We start from the raw sequence: 22151 nt of genomic DNA on the forward strand, positions 1-22151 counted from the left end.
TTAAGGGTCTAAAACGAGCACTGAATGGCTAAAGATGATGTCAATCATTCTTTCTTGTCTATGATTGGACAAAGAATAAAACGCCCATATGGGTTTTTCTTCCGGTTTGTGATCATGGCGTGTTGCTGAACAGCATGTGAGTCTTGATATTCACAAGCCAGAGAGTTAAAGTAAGGAAACATTTCATGATAAATACTGAAGGAACAATTTAATATATGTTTAAATCAAACCTGAGTTTGTCTCTATCGGAATAGGCCTTTTGTCTGCTGGCAAACTTGCTTTGTGTTTAGCTCGAGTGATATAGGTATCGTTAGCTAACGTTAATGTTCTCTCGTGCATTTTGAGGGGTAACTTTATGTGCTGCATTATTGCAACTGATCTAGATGGACTAGGTTATATTTCTCCCACTGGTTAAAGTGGTTAGATGTGCATGCGATGAAGTAAACAATGTCTGATTAGAGAGCCAGGTTTGTGGGTCTCATCATTGTTTTCACATTGGAGACTTATGAATCTGTAACACTGTAACGTAACAGTAAGTAAGTCTCAAATGTCAAAACGATGGTTGAGTTACATGAGAGGCACAAACGTGGTCTAATGCCTTTCTACATCTATTCGTCACTTAGCATAAACTCATTTTTTTGTATCATCGGCAGGTTAAGAGGTTTTGAACTGATCTTTTTATTGACCGTGAGTTTGGTTTTCGTAGACGTGTGAAACAACATCAAACATGGCATCTGTGGAGGAGGACTTCCCTCGAGGAGGGACGGCAAAGAAGCCCACTGAGAGTAAAATAGTGGTGCAGCGGACAGAAGTGGACAACTTGTTCCAGGTAGAGCTCCACTCTTTTCTATCTTTCTGTATCCATACTACTTTGAAAAAACTTTACTTTGTCTGGACCAGTCACTGAGCATTAAGAAAAGACTTTATGGAACTGAGTATAAGTTATATGACTATCCCCCAAAAAGAGGATTATCACGCAATGTATTCTTCTAATTCATGTCAGTGCATTACTTAAGTGGACATCAGCTGTTCTCAATCTACCCTGTAGTTAAGTTTGGCTTGAGTTTTGTATACTTGTCCTCCATAGTTAACAATAGTTTGCTTTTCTCTTGCAGTCAAATGAACAAGCAGAAACAAAGAAAAGAAAGGGGGCGGTCAAAGAGGACGGCAAGAAGCTCAAGAAGCAAAAGACGGGCAAAGAAAAAGAAGATGGTCTGACGCTGAATGCAGCAGCCAAGTGTGTGGAAATTCTACATATCAAGGTAATACATTTGTCAAGAACCAACGTATATTTCTAAATTGTTAAATGTGTGTTAAGTAGATTCATTTTCTTATAACTATTTTCAGTGTAACGTTACTGTGAATCAAAAGGCTGTTCAGAGCATTCAGCGCAGCATCTGACTTGATATTGTGTGTGTTTTATGCATTTCCCAGAATGTGAAGGAGGGTATGCTGATGCTGGGCTGTGTGAAGGAGGTAACAGACTTTGAGGTGACAGTCAGCCTGCCTTGTGGCCTGCAAGGATTCCTCAGCATCAAGAACATCTGTGACTCGTACACCAAGCTACTCAGCGAGCAACTGGATTCAGCTGATACAGAGGTAGGCCTGCGGAGTGATGATTTTAAATATACTGTTGAAGGTGCTAAAGGCGTGTTGTAGTGGGCCATATCATTGGTGATGTACATTTCATGAGTCCACAATGTCTGTATGATCATTTGGTGATTTTCTGAAAAATCTGGATTCAGTTTTACATCAGTATCTTTGTATAGGAAGATTTTTGTGAGCTCTGCCTTTTTGGTTTTATCGGATCTGTGGAGTGTAGAATCAGATAGACCAAGGGTTATTCATTAACCTCTTTCTTGTCAGAGTTTACTCATGTCCCAGGATGTTTTGTGATATCCAAGAGGTGGATCTTGTATTTTTTCTTCACAGGAGATCTGCTCTCTGCCACACCTCTTCCACTCTGGCATGGTGTTCAGGTGTGTGGTTGCCAAGTTGGATGTGGCCAAAGGAGGTTCTCTTAGCATCCAGCTGTCAATCGATCCAAAGCTCGTCAACAAGGCTCTCACCTCAAGCTCTGTGAAAGCTGGCATGGTGAGTCATTAATGAGCATCTTCAGTTAAATGTTTGGTTTAAAAAATGTTAACATTCAGCTTTCCTCTTTTTCTTTTTTCTTTTTTATCCAGCAATTTATTGTAATTCTCTTTTGTGACAACTCAGGTCTTGAGTGGATGTGTGGAGAGTGTGGAGGATCATGGCTACATAGTTGACATTGGCATCAATGGAACCAAAGCTTTCCTGCCCAAGAAAGTAGCAAATGACAAACACAACAACCCAGAAGGTATGACACAGTATATTAGATCGCCTGTCATTTACTGAGGAAATAAACTCAGTCAATTGCATCCTTTCTGATACAGAGTAGGGTTTTGCTTCATCTGGACCGTTCCAGCTTTTATCAAACACATTCAATACGTCTCTCAAGCATGTGTGTGTTCTCCTGTGTCCAGAGCTGAAAGTGGGTCAGTATGTGACTTCTCAAGTGGAAGAAGTAAAGAACAATGGGCGTATGGTCCGCCTTTCTGTCAGCCCCCCGGCCGTCTCCCAGGCCTGTGCTGAAACCGAGCAGGGCTGGAACCTCACTAACCTTCTGCCTGGTCTTCTGGTCAAAGCTACGATCAAAAAGGTAGAGACAACTTTTATTTTGGTAAAGCTGTTTAGCCTTTTTTTTTTTTTTTTTTTTTTTTTTTTTTTTTTAAATTATGATAATATGAATACATTTTCTGTTCATCTACTATTGCTGTCATGACAGTCACTATCACAAATTCAGTGCTAGCTATGTTTCATTTTAATAAAGCCTACATGTTGGTATTGCAGGTGACCAAACATGGTCTGATCCTGGACTTCCTGTCCTCCTTTAGTGGCCAGGTGGACTTTCTCCACATGGAGCCAGAGCAGGCATCCAGCTACACAGAGGGAACCAAGGTAAAACTGACCTGGCACATGGATCCTTTTGGCTCATAATACAGTGCATCACTTTGTGTCTGTCACTGTTTTCAGCTTTCTGATCTGGTCACGCTCATAGATATTCTGGATTGAAATGCACCATATCATTTAATAATCTTAAATGGAAGTGTTAAATATTTTTCCCCGTTAATGGTTTTCACTGTGTTTTTATATTGGAGTATAAAATTGGCAGGCTAATGCTCTTTTGCATCAATCCACCCAGGTGCGAGCCTGTGTGCTGTATGTGGAGCCGTCCACCCGTCTGGTGGCCCTGAGCCTGCGCAGCTACCTTGTTCAGCCCGGGACCAGAGTTGACCCCTCTCCTGCTGGAGGTGACCGCATTGGTGAAGTGGTGAAGGACTGCAAGATCACCACTATGCACCACATGTCTGGAGCCATGTTGGAACTGCCAGACAAAACGTTGGCTTTTGTACATGTGAGTCGGGGTGATGCTTTAAATGTTTAAACCTACTTTGACTGTTAAGAAGAATAAATGCTATAAATATGTAAATATTCTGCTGACTCAGCATTGGGGTAATAACTTTATTTGTCCTTCTTGACAGAGGAACCACCTGAAGGAGTCTAATGAGCCAGCTAATGAAAACAGAGTGCTGGCCATGTCTGAGCACACCTGCAGGATCTTGGACTTCAGCCTCATGGACCAAATTCATTTTGTTAGTCTGCGCAAGTATGTGAGACCTCATTTATGTGTCTTATTCCATAATAAACATGGACCTCACTGCTCTAATTTCATGTATTGACAACCTTCCTTTGTCTTGATTTCAGGAGTGTGATTGAGAGGCTTTTTTATAGATACCATGATCTTCAAGCTGGTCAGGTTGTGGAGGTAAGAATAAAGCATCACCACCTATCCAAGTACCCTGTGACTTGGATTTATTTTATTTTTTTATTTTTTTAATCTGTTAAAGCAACACAAGGCATCTTTCCACTTTGAAATAATGAACTGGTTGAATCATACACTATGAGATCAGCAAATTGAGCCCTCCTTTATCAATTTGGGTCTGATTTTCATTTTTCTGTGCACTGAGAGGATACTAACACCATAAATGTATCTATGCAAATCTGTTTTTTGTTTTCCAGTTATTGGGAAAGAGGACACATTTGTCTAAAAAGTCTTAGCTACTTCTTGGAGTCTTGTCGTCACTGTGAGGTTGCTAGGCAACTTGCCTTGGCAAGAAAGCGAATAAGCATATTTCCCAAAATACTTTAAAGACCCCATCTTTTCATTTAGATTACTTTTTTATTTATTTATTTTTTTTAAATAGAGCTACATTTCTGAAATTCAGTTTCTTTTCCATCAAACCATAAATGGACACACAGATCTTTAGGCAGTAAAATTATTTTTTGTTTGGTTTGTTATCTACCAAATTTAAAGTCTATATGGTAGGGAGGTATATACTGATTAACAAAATATTAAACAAATATATCTTTGACTTAGGAACTCCAATGCAATAATTTAAAATAAAGATGTTGCCTAGAAGCAGTCTGGCTATCAGCGTAAATTGCTATAATTGAGCCTGAAAACAAAAAGTTAAAGCTGGACACAGTTTAACTACCCTGGTGCATTATTTTTTCCTTTTTATATAGTTTTCCTGTCTCATTCTGCTCTCCGTTTCTATTGTCTTTCTTACGTTGTCTTTCTTCTATGTGTCTCTCCTTCCAAGGGGAGAGTGTCGGTCCTGCTGAATCATGGCATGATAGTGCATCTGTCTGACCACATTAAAGGCCTGGTGCCCCGGACCCACCTGTCTGATATCATCCTTAAGAACCCAGAGAAGAAGTACATGGAGGGCATGAAGGTCAAATGTCGGGTCAGTCCAGTTCTCCACTTTGTTTTAAAGTCACTGAGAAGAGCACAAGAATAAGATCTGTAACCTTCAGTTTCAACTGTCTGGCAAATTTGCGAATAATCTTTCATATTTGTTTCTTCTGTGTTTGTGTGTTAATATGTTCCTCAAGGTGCTGTCAGTCGATGCAGAGAATAAGAAGCTGTACCTGACCAGAAAGAAGGCCATGATTGAAAGCTCCCTGCCATTGTTCCTCAGCTATTCTGATGCCCGTCCTGGCCGCGTGTCCCATGGCTACATCGTCTGCATCAAAGAGTTTGGCTGCATTGTTCGCTTCTACAACAGCATCAAGGGTCTGGTGCCCCTCAACGAGCTCAGCTCAGAGCCCATCATCAGTCCTGAGGACCTCTTCTATGTGGGGCAGGTGAGGAGATCAAACAGCGTGGACACAGTGGACACAGAGGATCATGTTTTTGATGATCTGCTGAGAGGGTTTTTGGTGTCTTTGTTGAAGATATTTGGGAATGATTATAAACAAGCCTTTGACTGTGAATTATTTATTGAAGTTGTTTGTTGTTGTTGATTGTCCAGGTATTAAAGGCTAAAGTTCTTCAGTGTGACCCCGATAAGGCGAAGATGGTGCTGTCATTTAAGGCCGCGGTGGAGGGAGACACTGAGGAAGCGGCCAAGCCCCAGTTTGACTGTGAGGTGGGGAAGGTAAGTTAAAGACCTCATGCCTTTCTTTCTTTCTTTTTTCTATCTCAATTTATCACACTTTGACCTCATGTGTGTTTGTGTGATGTGTGTGTGTGTGTGTGTGTGTGTAGAGGCTGGAGGCCAAGGTTCTGAAAAAGTCAGTCAACGGTCTGGAGGTGGCCATTCTCCCTGATGAGATCCGTGCTGTACTACCCACAATGCACCTTTCTGATCACATATCCAACTGCCCTCTGCTGTGGGAAAACCTGCAGGAGGGAGACAACGTCTCAAACCTTATCTGCTTCAACAAGAACAAACAGAATATTGTATCCTGTGTATAAAAAGTCTGTACATTTTGTGTGAAGTGAAAAGTTAACCTCAACCCTACTTTGATTGATTTGATTCTGTACAGTATGAAATATTTTACTGGCCTTTGATGTTTATCGGGAAGTAAGTTCACACATTTCCTAATTATGAAAAGCAGGAAAGTTGTCCTTGTTTTCCTTAGCTGCTCTTCTGTTAAAGACCCTCACCAAGAAACCAACAGTGAGATGGTCACTGGAGGAAGGAGTGGTTGCCAAGGATTTCTCTGAAATCACAGTTGGAATGCAGCTGATTGGCTGGATCAAGAACATCATGTCCTATGGCGTCTTTGTAGAATTCCCATATGGCCTTGTTGGTCTTGCACCCAAATCAGTGAGTATAAGGCTTTGTGTTGTAATTTCCAACCTGAAATTCTCTGCCGCTAAGTCATTTATCTATTTTCCCTACTAAAAACATTTTTATTTTTATTTTTTTCCAGGCCATGACCGACAAGTTCATCAGTGATGCGACAACTGCCTTCCAGCTGGGCCAGACAGTGTTTGCTAAAGTGACCAACCTGGATGAGGAAAAACGGCGTTTCCTGGTCACGCTGAAGATTTCAGAGGTCATATCTCCAGAGGGTGATGCCCAGACCAGACTCATTAATGGCCTGCAGGAGAGACGAGCTGTGACTGAAATGTTAGCTATGAGAGGTATGATTGCATTGCTCTGTCCCGCTTTGGGGACAGAAATGGTTGCTTCTTGCAAGTAGTTTCAATAAAAATCTGATTTTTACTTTTATTCTTCATTTGAAGTTTGCCCTCAGTGTCTCTCTGTCTCGACTCTCAGATGACAGTGATCTTCGACAGCAGCTGGCTGCTCTGTCTGTTGGTCAGAAGCTTAAGCTGACTGTAGATACTGCGAAGGACAGTGGTGCCACCTTTAAGTCGGATGATTTGGGCAGCGCTACCATACTGGCCACCAAGTACCATGTCATGGGTATGTAGAAATTCTTAAGTGTTTCACTCCTCCACGACAATAACAACATACTTTGCCATCACATACATTTCTTGCAATGTCTTGACATGCATAATATACTGTAAACAGACTGGTATCAGGTATTCATGGTATGATTGCATCAACCAAAATGGGTAAATGATGCTACTGCATTATTGAACACAAAAGGTCTAAATATTGCTTATCAATATACCATAATGACATATTTCTGGACATTTTAAGCCTTTTGTTACAGAGTGTAGAGAAATGGCAGGAAACAAGGAAATTGCAGTTCATAGCCGGTGTTTTTAAAAGGGTAAATTAAGTATTGCACTTCCATAAAGTTGGGGGACTTGCAAAAGGCAGATGAAAAATAAATTGTTCAAAATGGATGCAGCTAGTATGAGTCAAACTCCAGAAACACTGGATCCTACATTTCCCATAACTCAGTAGCATCTTTCATTAGATTTTCCCTGACTGGTATATGCCCATATCTTTCACACTTGTCCCCAGTTTGCAGTGTAGGGTTTCTTTTATATATTCGTAGTCTCCAAGCCCAAGCTGAAATGACTTAAGAGATGTGGAGTGGCCCTTTAACCCCTAAGCTATGGGTCTCCCCATCAAGTAAACTCAATGCGTGCCCTGTAATATAGTGCTTTTTCATCTGTGATTAGACAGTCAGTTTGCTTCTCACCTAATTGAAACCAGTGTGTGTCGCAGCCCTTAAAGAGATGATTTCTCACATATTGCATTGTTACTTTTAACACATGAGTTATTTATGTATTGAAAAATCACTTTATGTAAGTGATTAGAATTTTTTGTTGGCTGCAATGTTTCCAGGTGTTAACTTGACCCCAGGACAGAAAGTTACTGCGGTCATCCTCCATGTTGACATCCTCTCCGCATGTGTCCATGTGTCCATCCTTTCCAAGCTGGTGGGGAAGAAGAAATCTGTGAGTATTACTTTTCTTAATGCCAGTTTGTTGTTTCAAAACAATGACAATGTTTTGACTTTTTTTTTATGTGCTGTGGAAAGACTGAACACAACATTGCCTTTTCTGGAGCAGCCTGATATCACATACATTTTCACACAAATGTTGATGGTATATATTAAATGTTAGGGCACTCATATAGAGTCAGATCATAATCATTTCTTGTAGTTATCGACCTTTTGATATCTGTGTTTTCATTTGTATTTTCACAGTTAACTGAAGGATCAAAGTACACAGCGATGGTGCAGCACATCGACAAAGACTTTGCTATCATCTCACTGGATGATACGGCGCAGCTGACTGTGATCCAAACTAGCAACCACCTGAATGAGATGTTTCTGTCGGAGTCAGAGAAGCTGAAGGCGGGGATGAGTTTGACTGTCGAGGTCATAGAACCCAGCTGTCAGGAATTGCAGGGGCTCCCTCTGGTGTCGTGGGTGCGCAGTGCACCAAAACGACAGCGCACAACCTCAGAAAACCAGACAGGCTCTAAGGGTCACCGCTATGGTGAAATTGTGCAGGCTAAAGTGCGGACAGTGAAGCCTACCTCCATTCAGGTCACACTAGAGGATGGAAGCACAGGCAGCGTGCACGTGTCTGAAGTGGTGGAGGTTTCAGAAGTGTGTCGGGGATCCTTCCCCACATCCTCGATTAAAGTGGGCAGTGTGGTCACTGCCAGGGTCATCGGAGGACGAGAAGCCTCCAGTCACAGGTACATGCTGCTGGAGGGTCTCGTTTTACACGTTGGAACATTTCTTATCACAAGTTCCTACTTTTTGTCCTGTTGTTTTTATTCCATTTCTTAATCATAAAACCACTGTGAAAGTGTAAAGATGAATGTGATGATTTTCTTTTTATTTGTTAAACTGTATTGAACTTAAAATGAATCTCAACTATCTTATTTCAGATTCTTGCCTTTCTCCCATCCCAAATTCACATACACCATTCCTGAGCTCACACTTATACCCAGGTAATTGTATACTACAGTTAATTCTACATTATAATTATCACGGCCAGCATTATCATAATATACTGCACAATAACCTGAATATTATTTAATCCTCAAATAAATTAGTCAATTTACAGTGCTCTCATTTTCAAACCAGTCATCCTGACATTGTTGCTGCTTTTTGTTTTATAAAATATTGTACAAAGATTAAAAATGCTAATTACGATAATATAAACCTGTGGTGGTGTTAAGGCTGTTCATACTTTATGTCAGGATGTGTATTCTTTCTGTTCTCATCCCACTCCAACACATTTTGTGGTTTGTCTGTTTTTTATTTGTTTCTGTTTCTTTTTCTCTCTGCAGCAAACTGGATGAGAGTGCAGATTTCAAACCAGTTACAGCAAAAGAAAAACTAAACAGCTACAAGCTCGGGGAAGAAATTACTTGCTTTGTATCAAAGGTAAGTTTGGGAAATCATAATTGCTTGCAGTAGCTTGCTTTATTTCTTCCCGGCAGTTTCCACAAAATGCACTTTTTGATCATAAGTCGGCAAGTCAGAAATAAATCAAAACAACTTTAAATGAGTTCACTGTGTTCATGTTTCTGCCCCCAGTTTAATCCAGAAAGGAAGTCTTTGGAGGTCACCACTGATCCTTGTGTTACTGGGACAGTTGAACTGCTAGCCATGATCACTGATCCAAAAGTAAGTTTACAGCTGTATCCACATAATGTCAGGAGCATTTCATATGTATTGGATGAGCACATGTTGGATCATTTTTAACGTTCGAGTGCTGAAAATCACAAGAGTCTAAGGTTATCATAGCTTAAGAGAAAATTCAAAAAGATTAGGTGAACTTCTAATTTCAAACTGCTGTGATTGTTTACATTCTGCTTATTTTCAGGATGCCAGCCACCCGGAGAAACTATACAAGCTGGGCCAAGCAGTCCATGCCAAAGTGGTAGAAGTGAACTCCAAACCTCAGCGCTTTGTGCTGTCACTCACAGGTAGGAGAAGCTCAGACTGTTTTTATTGTTTACTGCTTCTCATCGTCACGTTTTACGTGCTATTTCGTATGATTGTTGGCTGTATTTCTTGCTTCAGGTTGTTGTTTAAATCTAAAAACAGACAACAATTCATTTGATTTCTGGGTTCCTTTTGTTTTCCAGGTGTCCACAAACTGGAGAAAGGCAGTGTTACTTTGGGAATGGTGACTAATATTCAGCCACAAGTCGGTCTCCTGGTCAAACTTCCCTTTGGCGGCATGGGGACTGTTGCTGTCACTGAGTTGGCTGATGCCTACAGGCCAAACCCCTTGGACGGGTACAGCAAGGATCAGCTGCTCCGGTCAGTAGATGCCTTTTAATATGTACTGCACACAGTCTGAGACACAGTTAGACTGATAGAGCCAGGCTATGCTATTTTTTTCTGAACAAAATAAACTGTTGGAATCATTAGAATGTTATTGTCATGGTTGTAAATGTTGATTTTTTAACTTTGCCCTGAATACATTTATGGGTAACTGCTGGCACAGAATATCAACTATCAGCAGCTACAATTTATTAAAATAAAATAAAAATGTTGGTACCACTATCTGACTTGATTATTTAAGTGTAGATTTAGAGTTTAATTTTTGCCTCCTCTTTTGCCTTAGTTGTTTCCTTCTTGGGAATGAAAACGGCAAGTGGCAGTTGTCTCTACGCCCAACGAGGTATGAGCGAGTTTTATTGGATTTGGGAATTTCTGTAACAAATTCAGAGCTTTTCATGACATGAATCTTATTTTAACGCAATTGACTGTAACTTTGCTCTTGCAGGCTGAACCCGCAGCAGGCCAAGCCAGTGAAGGACCCGGAAGTTTTGTCTGTAGACAAACTGAAGGCAGGCCAGATCATCAGAGGCTACGTCAAGTCTGTGGGAGAGCAGGGGGTCTTCATCAGGTAACTGAGAAATTCACCCAGCCTTTCTCTGGCGTCAGACTGGACAGATAGTACATTCATTCATATTTAAACTCCATAGGGTAGTTATTTCAGCAAGTATTGTGACCTGTATCCTCACTCCTGTTCCTAAAGACATCCTTATTTCACATGTTTGTCTTCCAGGTTGTCAAAGAGTATCACGGGAAGAGCCGAACTTCAGCAGTCCACTAAATACTTTGTCAACAACCACAAGGTCCTCTCTGAGCACCTTCCCGTCAACACCCTCCTCACTACCAAGATCCTCAGGTACAAAAAGGACAGATTTCCTTTCTGTGGTTGTAAAGTGTTTGAAAATAAAAGAAAGAAAGGAATAAGTCATCATACCAGCCACCATAAATTGATTTGAACAAACAGGAAGAATCTAGTGGCGTAATGCTGATGGTGTGTCTTTACATAAGACCATTTATAGAATCAATACTGTCATGTCATTTTTAGTGTGCAGCTCTATCTATTCTTGTCCTCAGTATTGACAAAGAGCAGGTGTTGGTCAACCTCTCTCTGCTCCCATTGGACACCGGGAAGCCAGACATCCTTCCAGAATCTCTCGGTCTGCCACTGCGTCTGATCGGAGAGGAGAAGAAGAAACATGATACAGAGAAGAAGAAACGCACACTGTCTGAGAGCAAAGAGGTAACAAACGGCCTCAGTTTCCTTTGACTCTCGCATCAAACTTTCTTTCTTTCCTTCCTTCATTGTAGATGACTCACTACCTAGCCTTTTAAGTTTGCTGAGGTTCTGGAGGTGAACAGTACAGTAAATATAAGAAAACCACTTCATCACAGATCAATGCCATCTTCAGTTATCAATCATTCATTATCCTTTTGTCTGGCAGTAATAAATGCTGCATTGATATCTTCATTGAAACTCTCAGTATACTCTGCAGCTTTGATTGCAGCCAGATGCTCGCTGAAGCTCTTTACTGTTTTTTATTTTCCAGAAACAAGCAGAGTCCCAGGTCCCGAAGAAGAAATCAAAGAAAGCAAAGACTGATGACAACGACAGCGGAGTAGAGGTATACTTCAGAGAAGAGGAGGATAAAGAAGACGAAGAACCCAAATGTGATTCCATAAAAGTAAGCGAATACGCTGCTGCTCAGTACATTTTACAGTCATACAAATCTCCATAGATTTCTTACAGTAATACAGTTATCCAGAACCTGAAAAATACATTTCCCCTCCTCTCTCTCAGCAGGTGCCGCACAGCTCAGTGGGTCCACCCAGACTGCAGGTGGCAGCAGGTTTCTCCTGGGACGTGGGACTGAGCTCCCTGAAGCCTGCCTCTGCAGCGCCGGAGGGGGACTTCAGTGATGGAGAGGACCAAGACGGAAGCAGCAAGGTGAGCTGACCATAAAAATGCACACGTATAATGTTGGGATTATTAAAGGAATACAACTTTCTGTCATCGTGGTTTTTTTTTTGTATGCAGTTGAAACATGATCTCTATACGTGTTTGTAATTGATCAAACTCATCACTCATCTTCTTTCCTGTCTTTTGACTTGGATGTACTGCTCTTCTCTACCAGCCCCAGAAGAAGTCTCGTCATGAGCTTGAGCAAGAGAAAAAGGCAGCAGAGAAGGCCCTGGTACAGCGGGAGGCTGAGCTGATGGATCCGAGCCTGCGGCCCCAGGATGCTGCTGCCTTCGAGCGCCTGCTCCTCGCCTCACCCAACAGCTCCCTGCTTTGGCTCCAGTACATGGCTCACCATTTGCAGGCCACCCAGATCGAGCAGGCCCGCGCTGTGGCCGAGAGGGCCCTCAAAACCATCTCTTTCAGGTGATTGATAGAATTATAGATAAATATTTTTTAGTTATTCAACTGTGTCATTAAGATTATACATTTATTTTTACAGAGAGACCACCAAAAGGCAGCAGAAAGATAAATAAGTTTTAAACTAACAATAAACAAACGACAACAAACAACATATGAATGGAGTGACTGGTTACTTTTTTCAATATAATTCTGTTGTGTATTTTTTTTGGCCTAAACCTTTGTATCATCCCCAATGAATAATAGTATGTGTTGGGGTGAAGTAGTGTGTCCATATCTGTTGAAATAAGCTTACAGTGTTTATGTACATGGTTGTGTTGATCGATGAAGACAAATTATAACAGATGGCTTCTTTTTTTGTAAAACGTGTCCTGTGTTGGTCCAGGGAAGAGCAGGAGAAGCTGAATGTGTGGGTGGCCCTGCTGAACCTGGAGAACATGTATGGCACAGCGGACAGCCTGAAGAAAGTGTTTGAGCGGGCGCTGCAGTTCTGTGAACCCATGCCCGTGTACCAGCAGCTGGCGGACATCTACGCAAAGTCCGACAAGACCAAGGTACGATCTGCTGAGTGTTTGAATACCACTCATCTGAGCTTTCCTTTGTTTACACATCATGCCCATTTGTTGAGACTGATGCTGAAATACTATGTAGCCACTAATGTCTGGATGTCTCTGTCTGTGTGTGCGCTATTTGCTCTGTCTCATGTTTGTATCCAGGAGGCGGAGGGCCTGTATAAGACGATGGTGAAGCGTTTCCGTCAGAATAAGGCAGTGTGGCTGAGCTACGGGACCTTCCTGCTCCAGCAGGGTCAGAGTGATGCTGCCAGTGCGCTTCTGCAGAGGGCGCTGAAGAGTCTGCCCTCCAAAGAAAGTAAGATGGCTTGTCCAAACACTGTAGACGTAATGTCACAAAACAGTTTGATGTGTATTTATATTTTTGGACTGTACACCCACCATTGACTGAAACCAGCGAGTTCTCATCCTTTCCACTGTGCAGTTTGTCAGAGTGCAGTGTTTGTAAGCATTCAGATTCTGTTTCCCTGTCCCAGCTGTGTATCTCCACAGGTTTTAACCTTTATGCATTGTCATGCTTCCCCTCAGGTGTGGATGTGATCGGCAAGTTCGCACAGCTGGAGTTCCGCTATGGTGATGCAGAGAAAGGTCGCACCATGTTTGACAAAGTCCTGACGAGCTACCCGAAACGTACAGACCTCTGGTCTGTCTTCATCGACCTCATGGTTAAACATGGCTCACAAAAGGAAGTTAGGTGAGAAAAAGCCCTTGCTTTGCTTTCTGGCTCCCCATTGTCACTTTTAGTTTCATTCCTTGTAGCTTCTCTGTTCATAAATAGGTAAACATAGTTGCTAAAATATGCATTATTTTGTAAACTAATCAGCCTTAATGGTTTACATGATAAAAACATGACATTAATGAGCTGGTTAATTGTAGACCAGTTTTATGATCACACATAGTGATTCATGGAGTTTTCTAACTTCCTGTCTCCTGCAGGGCGCTCTTTGACCGTGTGATCCACCTGAGCGTTTCAGTGAAAAAGATCAAGTTCTTCTTCAAGCGCTACTTGGAGTACGAGAAGAAGCATGGCACCCCGCAGAGCATCCAGTCAGTCAAAGAGAAGGCCATGGAGTTTGTGGAAGCTAAAGGCACAGAGGCTGCCAACTAATGACCATATACACACAATAATACACACATTGTGTGTGTGTGTGTGTGTGTGTGTGAACTGCAGTGTGCTAAACTCGGTCTGAGCCTCACACCTGCGTGGAAACAAGTTTGTGGCTGCGGACACTCATACAGGTTCCTTCTGAAAATGGTCTTACCTTGTAGTTTAGCTTTTTTTTATGGACTGGGGGACTTTTGAACTGGAAAGTCTGGGTTTGATGATGTAATGTTGCAGAACACAACAAACCTTTTTGTAAAGTGGGTTGTAATCATCTATAAATGTTTAAAAAAAAAAAGGTATTTAACATTTCCTCATCTTCATTTTAATCAGTTTTGTATGAGTGTGAGCTATGAAGAGAATTTCAATAAATCAAACACCATTACAATACATTACGTGACATTTTATTTAAAAGCAACAAATACAAAATAACAATATATAGGGGACATGTTTACATACAATACATACAGGCAAGACTAGTTTTCTATCAGTCTTTTTAAAAGGAAAGGGCCTGGGACACAATCAGTAACAATATTCTCTACTTAAATCGTCATGGTGGTAATCCCGCTGGTCTTGGTTTCAGCCGGACGTCGTGGCTACCTCTGACTGCTGGAGCATTTCACCTACATTGGCAGTATTGAAGATGTGTGGCACAGGGTTATAGGGTGACTGACATGGTTTGTGCTGGCTGTATTGGTAACACCCCTGAGATATTAGAGGTATCCATACTGATCCTGTACTCTCATATCCTACTCAATGCCTGAAGTGTTGTTGGCCTCTGGCAGTGCTGCACTAGTCGTCCAGTGACTGTGGCAATGATATCCTGCTCTCTAATCTGGCTCCTTTTCCTGTCATGTTTTTTGGTGAACAGTGCAATATGGAAGTAGAACTAGGAGCATTTTTTATGAAAAGATCCTATTCATCAACCCACTCCCTGACTGATCTGACCAAATCATTTTGGTGCTGTCAATATTTAATTCCCAGCAAGGCATACTGCTCAAAGGTCAGCAGCAGGGCGGCCACTTGGGATCATTATCAACATTTCCTGTGAGATGACCTAAAGATGACCGCTGTCCATCATCCTAGTGTATTTAATGTGTGTGTTTTCTGTAAGGGGAGTCCGGTTTCCTCTTTCCAAGCTCCCTCACACCTCCTCCGGATCCATTGGAACCTCCGCACCCTGGGGAGCGTCTGTGTGGAGCCGGAGGATGGGTTTGTTACACATGGGGCACACGCTGCGGATCTCCAGCCACTTAAGCAGGCACCTGACGACAAGACAAAAACAGTAACAGCTATCTTAAAATAATAATATAACATGACAACAGAATCTAGTTTACCAGGAGCAACTCCACTCAACACTAACACCTGGAATCATGATTTAGTACCTTTTGCAACACTAATCAAAAAGGAAGTTATTACTAATTATATGGTGATTTAATGTTAGTCTAAAATGTGACAACGAAGCCTGGTGGCTCTCATGTTTTTAGATTAGCATGAAATTAGGAGAACAAAAATCCACAGATGCACTGCATAAACCTTCAAAAAGAGCTAGAAAAAAACATTTAACGCTTCCTATTGTACATACATGAGAATGACATTTCTTTTCATTTAACTATTAGCCAGAAAGTGAATGAGTGTATTTCCCAAACTGCTGAACTATTTATTTATACTTATCTATTTCTAATTTCCAGTTTAATAACACTCACTTCTTGTGAAATGCATGTGAGCATGGGCACACTCCCAGTTCATCCCTGGTCCTGAATTCTTCCAGACACACCGCACAGGTTTGCTGCAAGAACAAAAATAACAGCAAGGTTAGTTTGTGTGATTTTTAAAAAAATAAAAAATTCTCCCTCCATCTGTACTCAACAGTGGGCTTGTATGCAAGAACATTGCCATTTGTACATGAGACAAATTTGAGCAGTAAATGAATTAAATTTGAAATTTGAAGTAACAGGACTATTTCAACCTTCTCTTGTACAAGAGATTGGACAACGCTGCCTTGGGGGAAAAAAAGGAAGAACTTAGAAAATCAGTCTTTTTAGGAATCACAAGAGACAGAGAAGATATCTTTTTATAATGCATTTTGAATGAGTGCAGTTATTCCTGGAGTCCTAATTCTAAGTAGAGAGCCAAGCAGGCACTCTGACATTTTTTTTTTTTTTTTTTTAAATGGCTGCATTTGAGATACAAGATATTTTCAGGACATCTCAGAGTGTGCATCATGTTAATCATATCGGAGAGTAGAAATTGATTGAATTAACCAACCGAACCCTCCCAGCTCATAATGGGTAATCTGAGCTGGCACGGAAGCAGTGTGGGGTAACATGAAATGCGTACAGCTGCCAGTTTTTAATGTGTGTGTTTAGCACAAGTGACGTGTAAAAGCTTTGGCAGAGAGAGTGACTTACTCCTAGGAGGCTCAGTTTCTTGCTTGCTCCCTTCAGCACCACCTACAGTTGGAAAAGGGAGGAGGAGGGAGAGAAGCACTGGGTCAGGTGAATGATGTGTCAGTGTGTGTTGGCAGAATATCTATGGTGTAAAACACCTCAGATGGGTTCAATATCCTGATGTGACTGGCTTAAAAATATCTGCAAAAGTGGTGTGTACTGTTTGTTGCATAGTTTAAAAAAAAAAAAAAAAAAAATCATTATGAATACACGTAATACAGACAGCTGCAGCTGGAGTTCAACCTTCCCCGAAGCTAAAAACATTGTCACCAACTGTCACCACACGTACAGCACCACATTGTCACATCCTGCTACCTGCTGGGTTAACAATTTTGAATCAGAGTGTAGGTAATGACACATGGATGGAGCCAAGGTCATCTATAATGGGCGGTGTTAGGTTTCACAGTTGACAATAACAATGTGAAATACTATAGTAGTATTTATAACCTGCTTCAGAAGCTGGTGTTACATGTTCAGCCACTGTGACAGATACAGCAGTGACATACCTCGTTGTAGCTGAACTGCTCCCTTGTCCCTTGTTGTTTCAACCTGAGAGAGACAGAGATAACATCTGTACAGTAGATGTGACTGTCGTTAACAACTGTAACTTAAATCAGTGGTTCCCAACCTGGGGGTCCGAACCCCCGCAAGGGGTCGCGAGATGAATGGGTGTGAAAGATGATCACCCAGGTAGAAAATAAGAAAAAAAAAAAAAAACTAAATTCTGCTACACTCAATTATGTTTATTTTTTTTTAGGACTTTTCTCCAAACTTTGCTTTTTTCTTGAGAATTATTGCGTAGTTTTACCTCTTCAGGTTTATTAAAATGAAGCAATCTGGGAAGAGAAAATCACTCTGACTGAACTGCTCACAACTTATGGACATGCATCCGGTTACGTTGGGTCACAAGGAGATACTGCTTCACACTGGCGGGTCACAGGCAAAAAAAATTATAAATTGGGAACCATTGAGTTAAGTCATCCTTGTTATTCATCAAAATTCAGTATATATCATCACATTGCCTAGCACCATATTACAGTCTAATTTCTGTGGTTAAATTGACAGAATACACTTATAGAAATGTGCTACTCGGTTGATTAAATTTGTATTTATATCACTGTACAGCTTGACTGATGCTGGATTTTTGAGGCCAATAATCATCAATATTTGAGAAAAATTTGATAATGATTGGTTGCATCATTTTTAACATAAACATTATAAACAAAATTTTCTTATAAGGGTCTTTTAAATGTGGTATTTAAATCTGCACTAATTGATTTTTTGGCCACATGGGGCAGTGCAACAAGCTGTAAGTACAATATTGACATGATATCACCTCATGAAGTTGATATGGCGAACATGTTAGCAAACAGGTGCTTATTTACACATCCAGCAGACATGGAGCAACATGAGCATTCATTTGGACTTGTGTTTGTGTCCACCTGATGTAAGTCCAATATTCACTCTCCTTGTAGCTTTTTTGTGGTCTAGCGAGCTAGTCAGCTAGTTATCTGCTAACTTTGTCTGTCTGCTGTTTGGTGCTGGGCAGGTAGCGTGCAGTGGGTTTTAGAATTGAAAACAGCTCCCTGCTACGTTTGAAAACAACACTGATGAGAGCGGCGAGAGGGAACCAGAACAGTACAGTTTTGGGTGGAAAACCAAAACAATGAGCCAAAAGGCTCTAAAACGCTCTGTAGATCTGAAATTCTTTGGGTTCGTTAATATGTAGTCACTTGATTCATTGTTTATATAAAAAGTTTGATTAGGCCAAGATACGTACAGTATATGGAGCAGGATATTTTGCAGTTGAAAAATAAACTTGTCAGTGATCTTTGGTGGACAAACTATGTAATGGAGAAAAATAGCTTCAAAAATGTCTTTGACATTTCTGTACAGAAACTTTTCAGCCAACGTATACACAGATACCGACATGTAGCTGCAACATGCTAATACCAAACTATATAACGGCTCAACTGTTATATAGTTCAGTCTTCCTCCCCTTGCTCTAACTTTTTTTTTTGTTGTTGAATCGCTTTGCTTTTGCTGCTGCAGCATACTGTATATGAATGTTGTAAAATACATATATACATAAATACTAGCATAGATTGATGTTTTTATTTTTTCTGTTCTAATTATAGATTATATGTAGCATATTTGGCAGCTCTGCAAGGTGGACACTCCATAAATTTACATCATGATTGCTGCTGTCATCACACATCTTATTAACAAGGTAGTTCTGAATTAATTTTAACCCGCTGTGGCAAACTGTGTTGCAATGTTTGTTCAAACTGCCAAAAACGTCTAACAGGATTGCTCTCTTGCTGCAATGTCATGTCTCTTTCTGTACTTCCTGTTTTTATTCACATTGCTCATGTACCTTCCTCGTTTCCCCCCCAGATTTTCAGTCACCCAGTCCATGTTCCTCCCAAACCTCCTCTACCTACCTGAAAAGGTAGCAGCAGAAGATGAGGCTGAGCATGAAGACGAAGAGGCCGATGCCCAGCACAATGACATACACATTGAGCGGGAGGTGATAGATGTCAGACGTCATGCTGCAGTAGTGTTCAGAACGCTGAGAACCCAAACCACACAGGCATCCTGCCAAGAGTTTGCAAATACAGATAACATACTTTACACTTGTATAACTTGTTACCTTGTAGGGTTAAGAGTCCAACATGTTAGCTTAAGCAAGTTTAATAGAACTTCTTCCTCTATAATTTCTTATATAGTTAAATGTGGAGGAGTAGCTGTCATTCTGTGGGACTAGCCAAGGCAGCTAACCTCAATACCTGTTTATTTATAGGTTTCTGCATTTTATGTTTGTTTACAGCCTCAGTCTTTTAAACTGCATTCACCTCCTCAAAATAGTCTGGCAACATCATTGTTTACTTTCCCATTATAACCACCAAAGCTCCCCCAAGATCTACAGCATACAGTTGTTAGTATTGACAGTGCAAGTCTAAATTGGTAGCATAGACTTTAGACAATTGCACTGTTAAAAGTTTGAGAGCAGTTAAACTCTCAAGATCTGTGAAAATCATTTCCTTTGTCAAGGAAAGAGTTAGCTGTGATTGTTATTTGCAAGCAGTAAAAACTGTATTTAAAATGTGCAGTGAAGAGAAAGAGGAATCATGGCAGAGAAGTAGGAGATTGTTGATCATTAACTGCAACATGAATCCAAAGTACCATGACAGGCTTCTAGTGCCACCATGCTTTGAGTCTCTGGCTGCCAACAGATCCAAAACTTGGCCATATGTTTGCTTGACAATGAGTATGTGGCACTTTGGCTCATCTCCACAGAAAGAAAAAAGCAGAGTTTTACTGACAGTAAAATATTTGGTGAGGGGTTAAACGTAACAGTTTTGTGTTTTGTTTGGATGCAGGTGTGTCCAGGGAACTGTGAGGTGCTCATAGGACTGCACATTAATTGGCTGTGAACAAGACAAACATGGAGGACAGACAGCACTTCCACCCCACCACCATCTGTTCCACAGACTCTAGAGATGACTGGTGTGTGTGTGTGTGTGTGTGTGTGTGTGTGTGTGTGTGTGTGTGTGTGTGTGTGTGTGTGTGTGTGTGTGTGTGTGTGTGTGTGTGTGTGTGTGTGTGTGTGTGTGAGAGAGAGAGAGAGAGAGAGAGAGAGACAGCACTGGGGGGTGGATGGGTAGGGGTGTCTGTCTGCGTGTATTTGTTAGACAAAATGTGTGTGTGTGTGTGTGTTGCAGGTGGCAGGGGGTGGGGTATATTAAATAGGATGAACTCTGGGGACTAAAGACCATTTGGTAAAACAATAGCAAAGGAAGCCCCACTTCCACAGGCCACATGTGTTCCTATTAATTTGCAGCGAGGATGCTCTTTGCCAGCCTCTAAATGTCCATGTGTCTCTCTTTAGAGTGAATGAATGGGTTACAGCTTGCACACTGTGGGGGGTATGGGTTGGATAATTTGACATGGTTGGGGGATTTACAAGGGTGGGTAGTGTAGGGAAGACCTAGGGTGGCATAATGAGAGATGCAACAATGACCTAGGCATGGATGCACTGCAAAACCAGTCAACAGTAACAAAACAAGGAACATGGGATAAGGTTAGAGAGTAAAATATCTTCAGTTTCAGTTGTAATAGCTGTCAAACAAACATGACCTTGAATGTGGCTTATTTTAACTGAGGCCTCCACTCTCAGTAATCTACCATTTCACAAGTACATCCATTATGTGGAAGCCATAAGCTAGCAGCAAGCAACTAAGTAACTGAGTGTATGAGATACAACTAAGTACACGTGCTACCACCTCTTGTGTATTTGGCAGACGGCAAAGAAATCCACTCACTTACCGTTACACCATTGGAATGGTTGCATGAAATTTGACTCCCAGAGCAACAGCAGTAAATTCAGACCCTGTCAGGAGAAGGCTGGAGAATCTGAATCTGTTTGGAGCCTGGATTCAGTCACCCTGAGCTGGATCGCGCTCTCGTTGGGTTGACTTAGCTCCTCCAAAAAACAACCATCAAGATTTTCAGATTTGCTTCAGATTCCACAAATCCTCAGGAGGTGCGGTTTTGTTGGCTCAGCACTCTGTGCTGCCCAGCATTCTCAAATCTGGATTAACCACTCTGTGTAAAGATTGGGAGATTTGGGACTGGGGTTTGGACCGGGACCGAAGACCTCATGTGCTCCTGGATCCCAGTGAGAATGATGTCATCACAGGAGAGAGAAGAAGAGACAAAGAAATCTTGTTGAGAAGAAATGATTGTTTTTCAGATGCAGGAGTTGTTATTGTAAAAAGCTGAATCTCACTCAGTCACAATGTCATAAACAACACAGGCTGCTTGGTAACAGGAAATACTTACATTTCCAGACGAAAAGGGCCTCTCTGGCTTCACTTTGCGTCTGCAGTCTCGTCCCCTCACCAAATTCAATGACATCCACCGTTCAAAATGACAGTCCTCATCCAATGAAGGTAATTATCTGGCATTAGTCTGTGCTTTGTCTTCCTCCCAAAGCTGCTTTTTTTAACAGAGGATTTTCACAAGTCTCATCCCCCTCTCCTCTCCTCTGTTGTCTCCTCCTCCAGTCCTCTGATCTTGCTGTGGGTATTCCTCCTCAGTATAGAAGCCAGAGATGTGCTTCCCTCTAAGCCCAAACAAAGCAAGGACAGCTCCATGCAGTCAACAACAGTCCTCTAGCTGGGTTTGGTATTTTGCTGGTGAGTGTGTGTTTGTCAGTCGGTGCATGTGTGCGTGTGTGTGTGTGTGTGCGTAGGGGGGGATCCTACTCTCCCTCTAACCATCTGCTCCCTCAATTGAGAAAGAAAAAAAAATCAGAGACAAAGGTGGTGTGTGTGCAAGAGTGTGTCTGCGTGTGTCGTATTCAGTCTCTCCCACCTCCAGCTGGCTTTGTCATGACAGGCCTCCCCTCTTCCTCTTTCAATCCTTAATGGTGCTCAGAGAGAGCCTGCAATTCGCCTTTCCCTTCCTCCCCTTGCTCTTGCTCTGCCTTGGGTTTGTAAACAGATCTCTGCTCATGTGACCAGCCGTTTTGC

General features: G+C 41.5%; 2 protein-coding genes across 5 annotated transcripts; one reads left to right on the forward strand and one right to left on the reverse strand.

Annotated features, from left to right (window-relative positions):
- Positions 1–37: 37 nt before the first annotated feature.
- On the forward strand, positions 38–14554 carry pdcd11 (programmed cell death 11). 4 transcript variants are annotated; one of them, XM_044191490.1, is made up of 36 exons: positions 38–170; positions 707–829; positions 1116–1262; positions 1435–1599; positions 1933–2094; positions 2221–2341; positions 2508–2683; positions 2875–2982; positions 3227–3439; positions 3567–3691; positions 3790–3850; positions 4689–4835; positions 4984–5235; positions 5403–5528; positions 5639–5833; positions 6033–6203; positions 6310–6523; positions 6660–6809; positions 7647–7759; positions 8011–8510; positions 8706–8768; positions 9111–9207; positions 9361–9450; positions 9650–9752; positions 9915–10092; positions 10400–10456; positions 10562–10684; positions 10847–10969; positions 11188–11353; positions 11661–11795; positions 11912–12058; positions 12246–12496; positions 12876–13044; positions 13207–13360; positions 13591–13756; positions 13999–14554. In XM_044191490.1, exons 2-36 carry the CDS (start codon positions 728–730, stop codon positions 14168–14170), a joined length of 5442 nt encoding a protein of 1813 aa, XP_044047425.1. In that variant the 5' UTR covers positions 38–170; positions 707–727; the 3' UTR covers positions 14171–14554. The 4 variants fall into 4 exon arrangements, with proteins under 4 accessions (XP_044047425.1, XP_044047429.1, XP_044047426.1 ...); XM_044191494.1 differs by having other exon boundaries at positions 11915–12058; XM_044191491.1 differs by having other exon boundaries at positions 48–136.
- Positions 14547–22127, reverse strand: zgc:175214 (uncharacterized protein LOC557610 homolog). Its single transcript, XM_044191507.1, has 8 exons — positions 21994–22127; positions 21460–21742; positions 20944–21285; positions 19059–19212; positions 17121–17163; positions 16576–16617; positions 15871–15953; positions 14547–15429 (listed from the first exon to the last, which is right to left on the reverse strand). Exons 3-8 carry the CDS (start codon positions 20966–20968, stop codon positions 15309–15311), a joined length of 468 nt encoding a protein of 155 aa, XP_044047442.1. The 5' UTR covers positions 20969–21285; positions 21460–21742; positions 21994–22127; the 3' UTR covers positions 14547–15308.
- Positions 22128–22151: the final 24 nt, after the last annotated feature.

The sequence above is a fragment of the Siniperca chuatsi genome, linkage group LG3 (assembly GCF_020085105.1).
Source record: "Siniperca chuatsi isolate FFG_IHB_CAS linkage group LG3, ASM2008510v1, whole genome shotgun sequence".
Taxonomy (NCBI): domain Eukaryota; kingdom Metazoa; phylum Chordata; class Actinopteri; order Centrarchiformes; family Sinipercidae; genus Siniperca; species Siniperca chuatsi.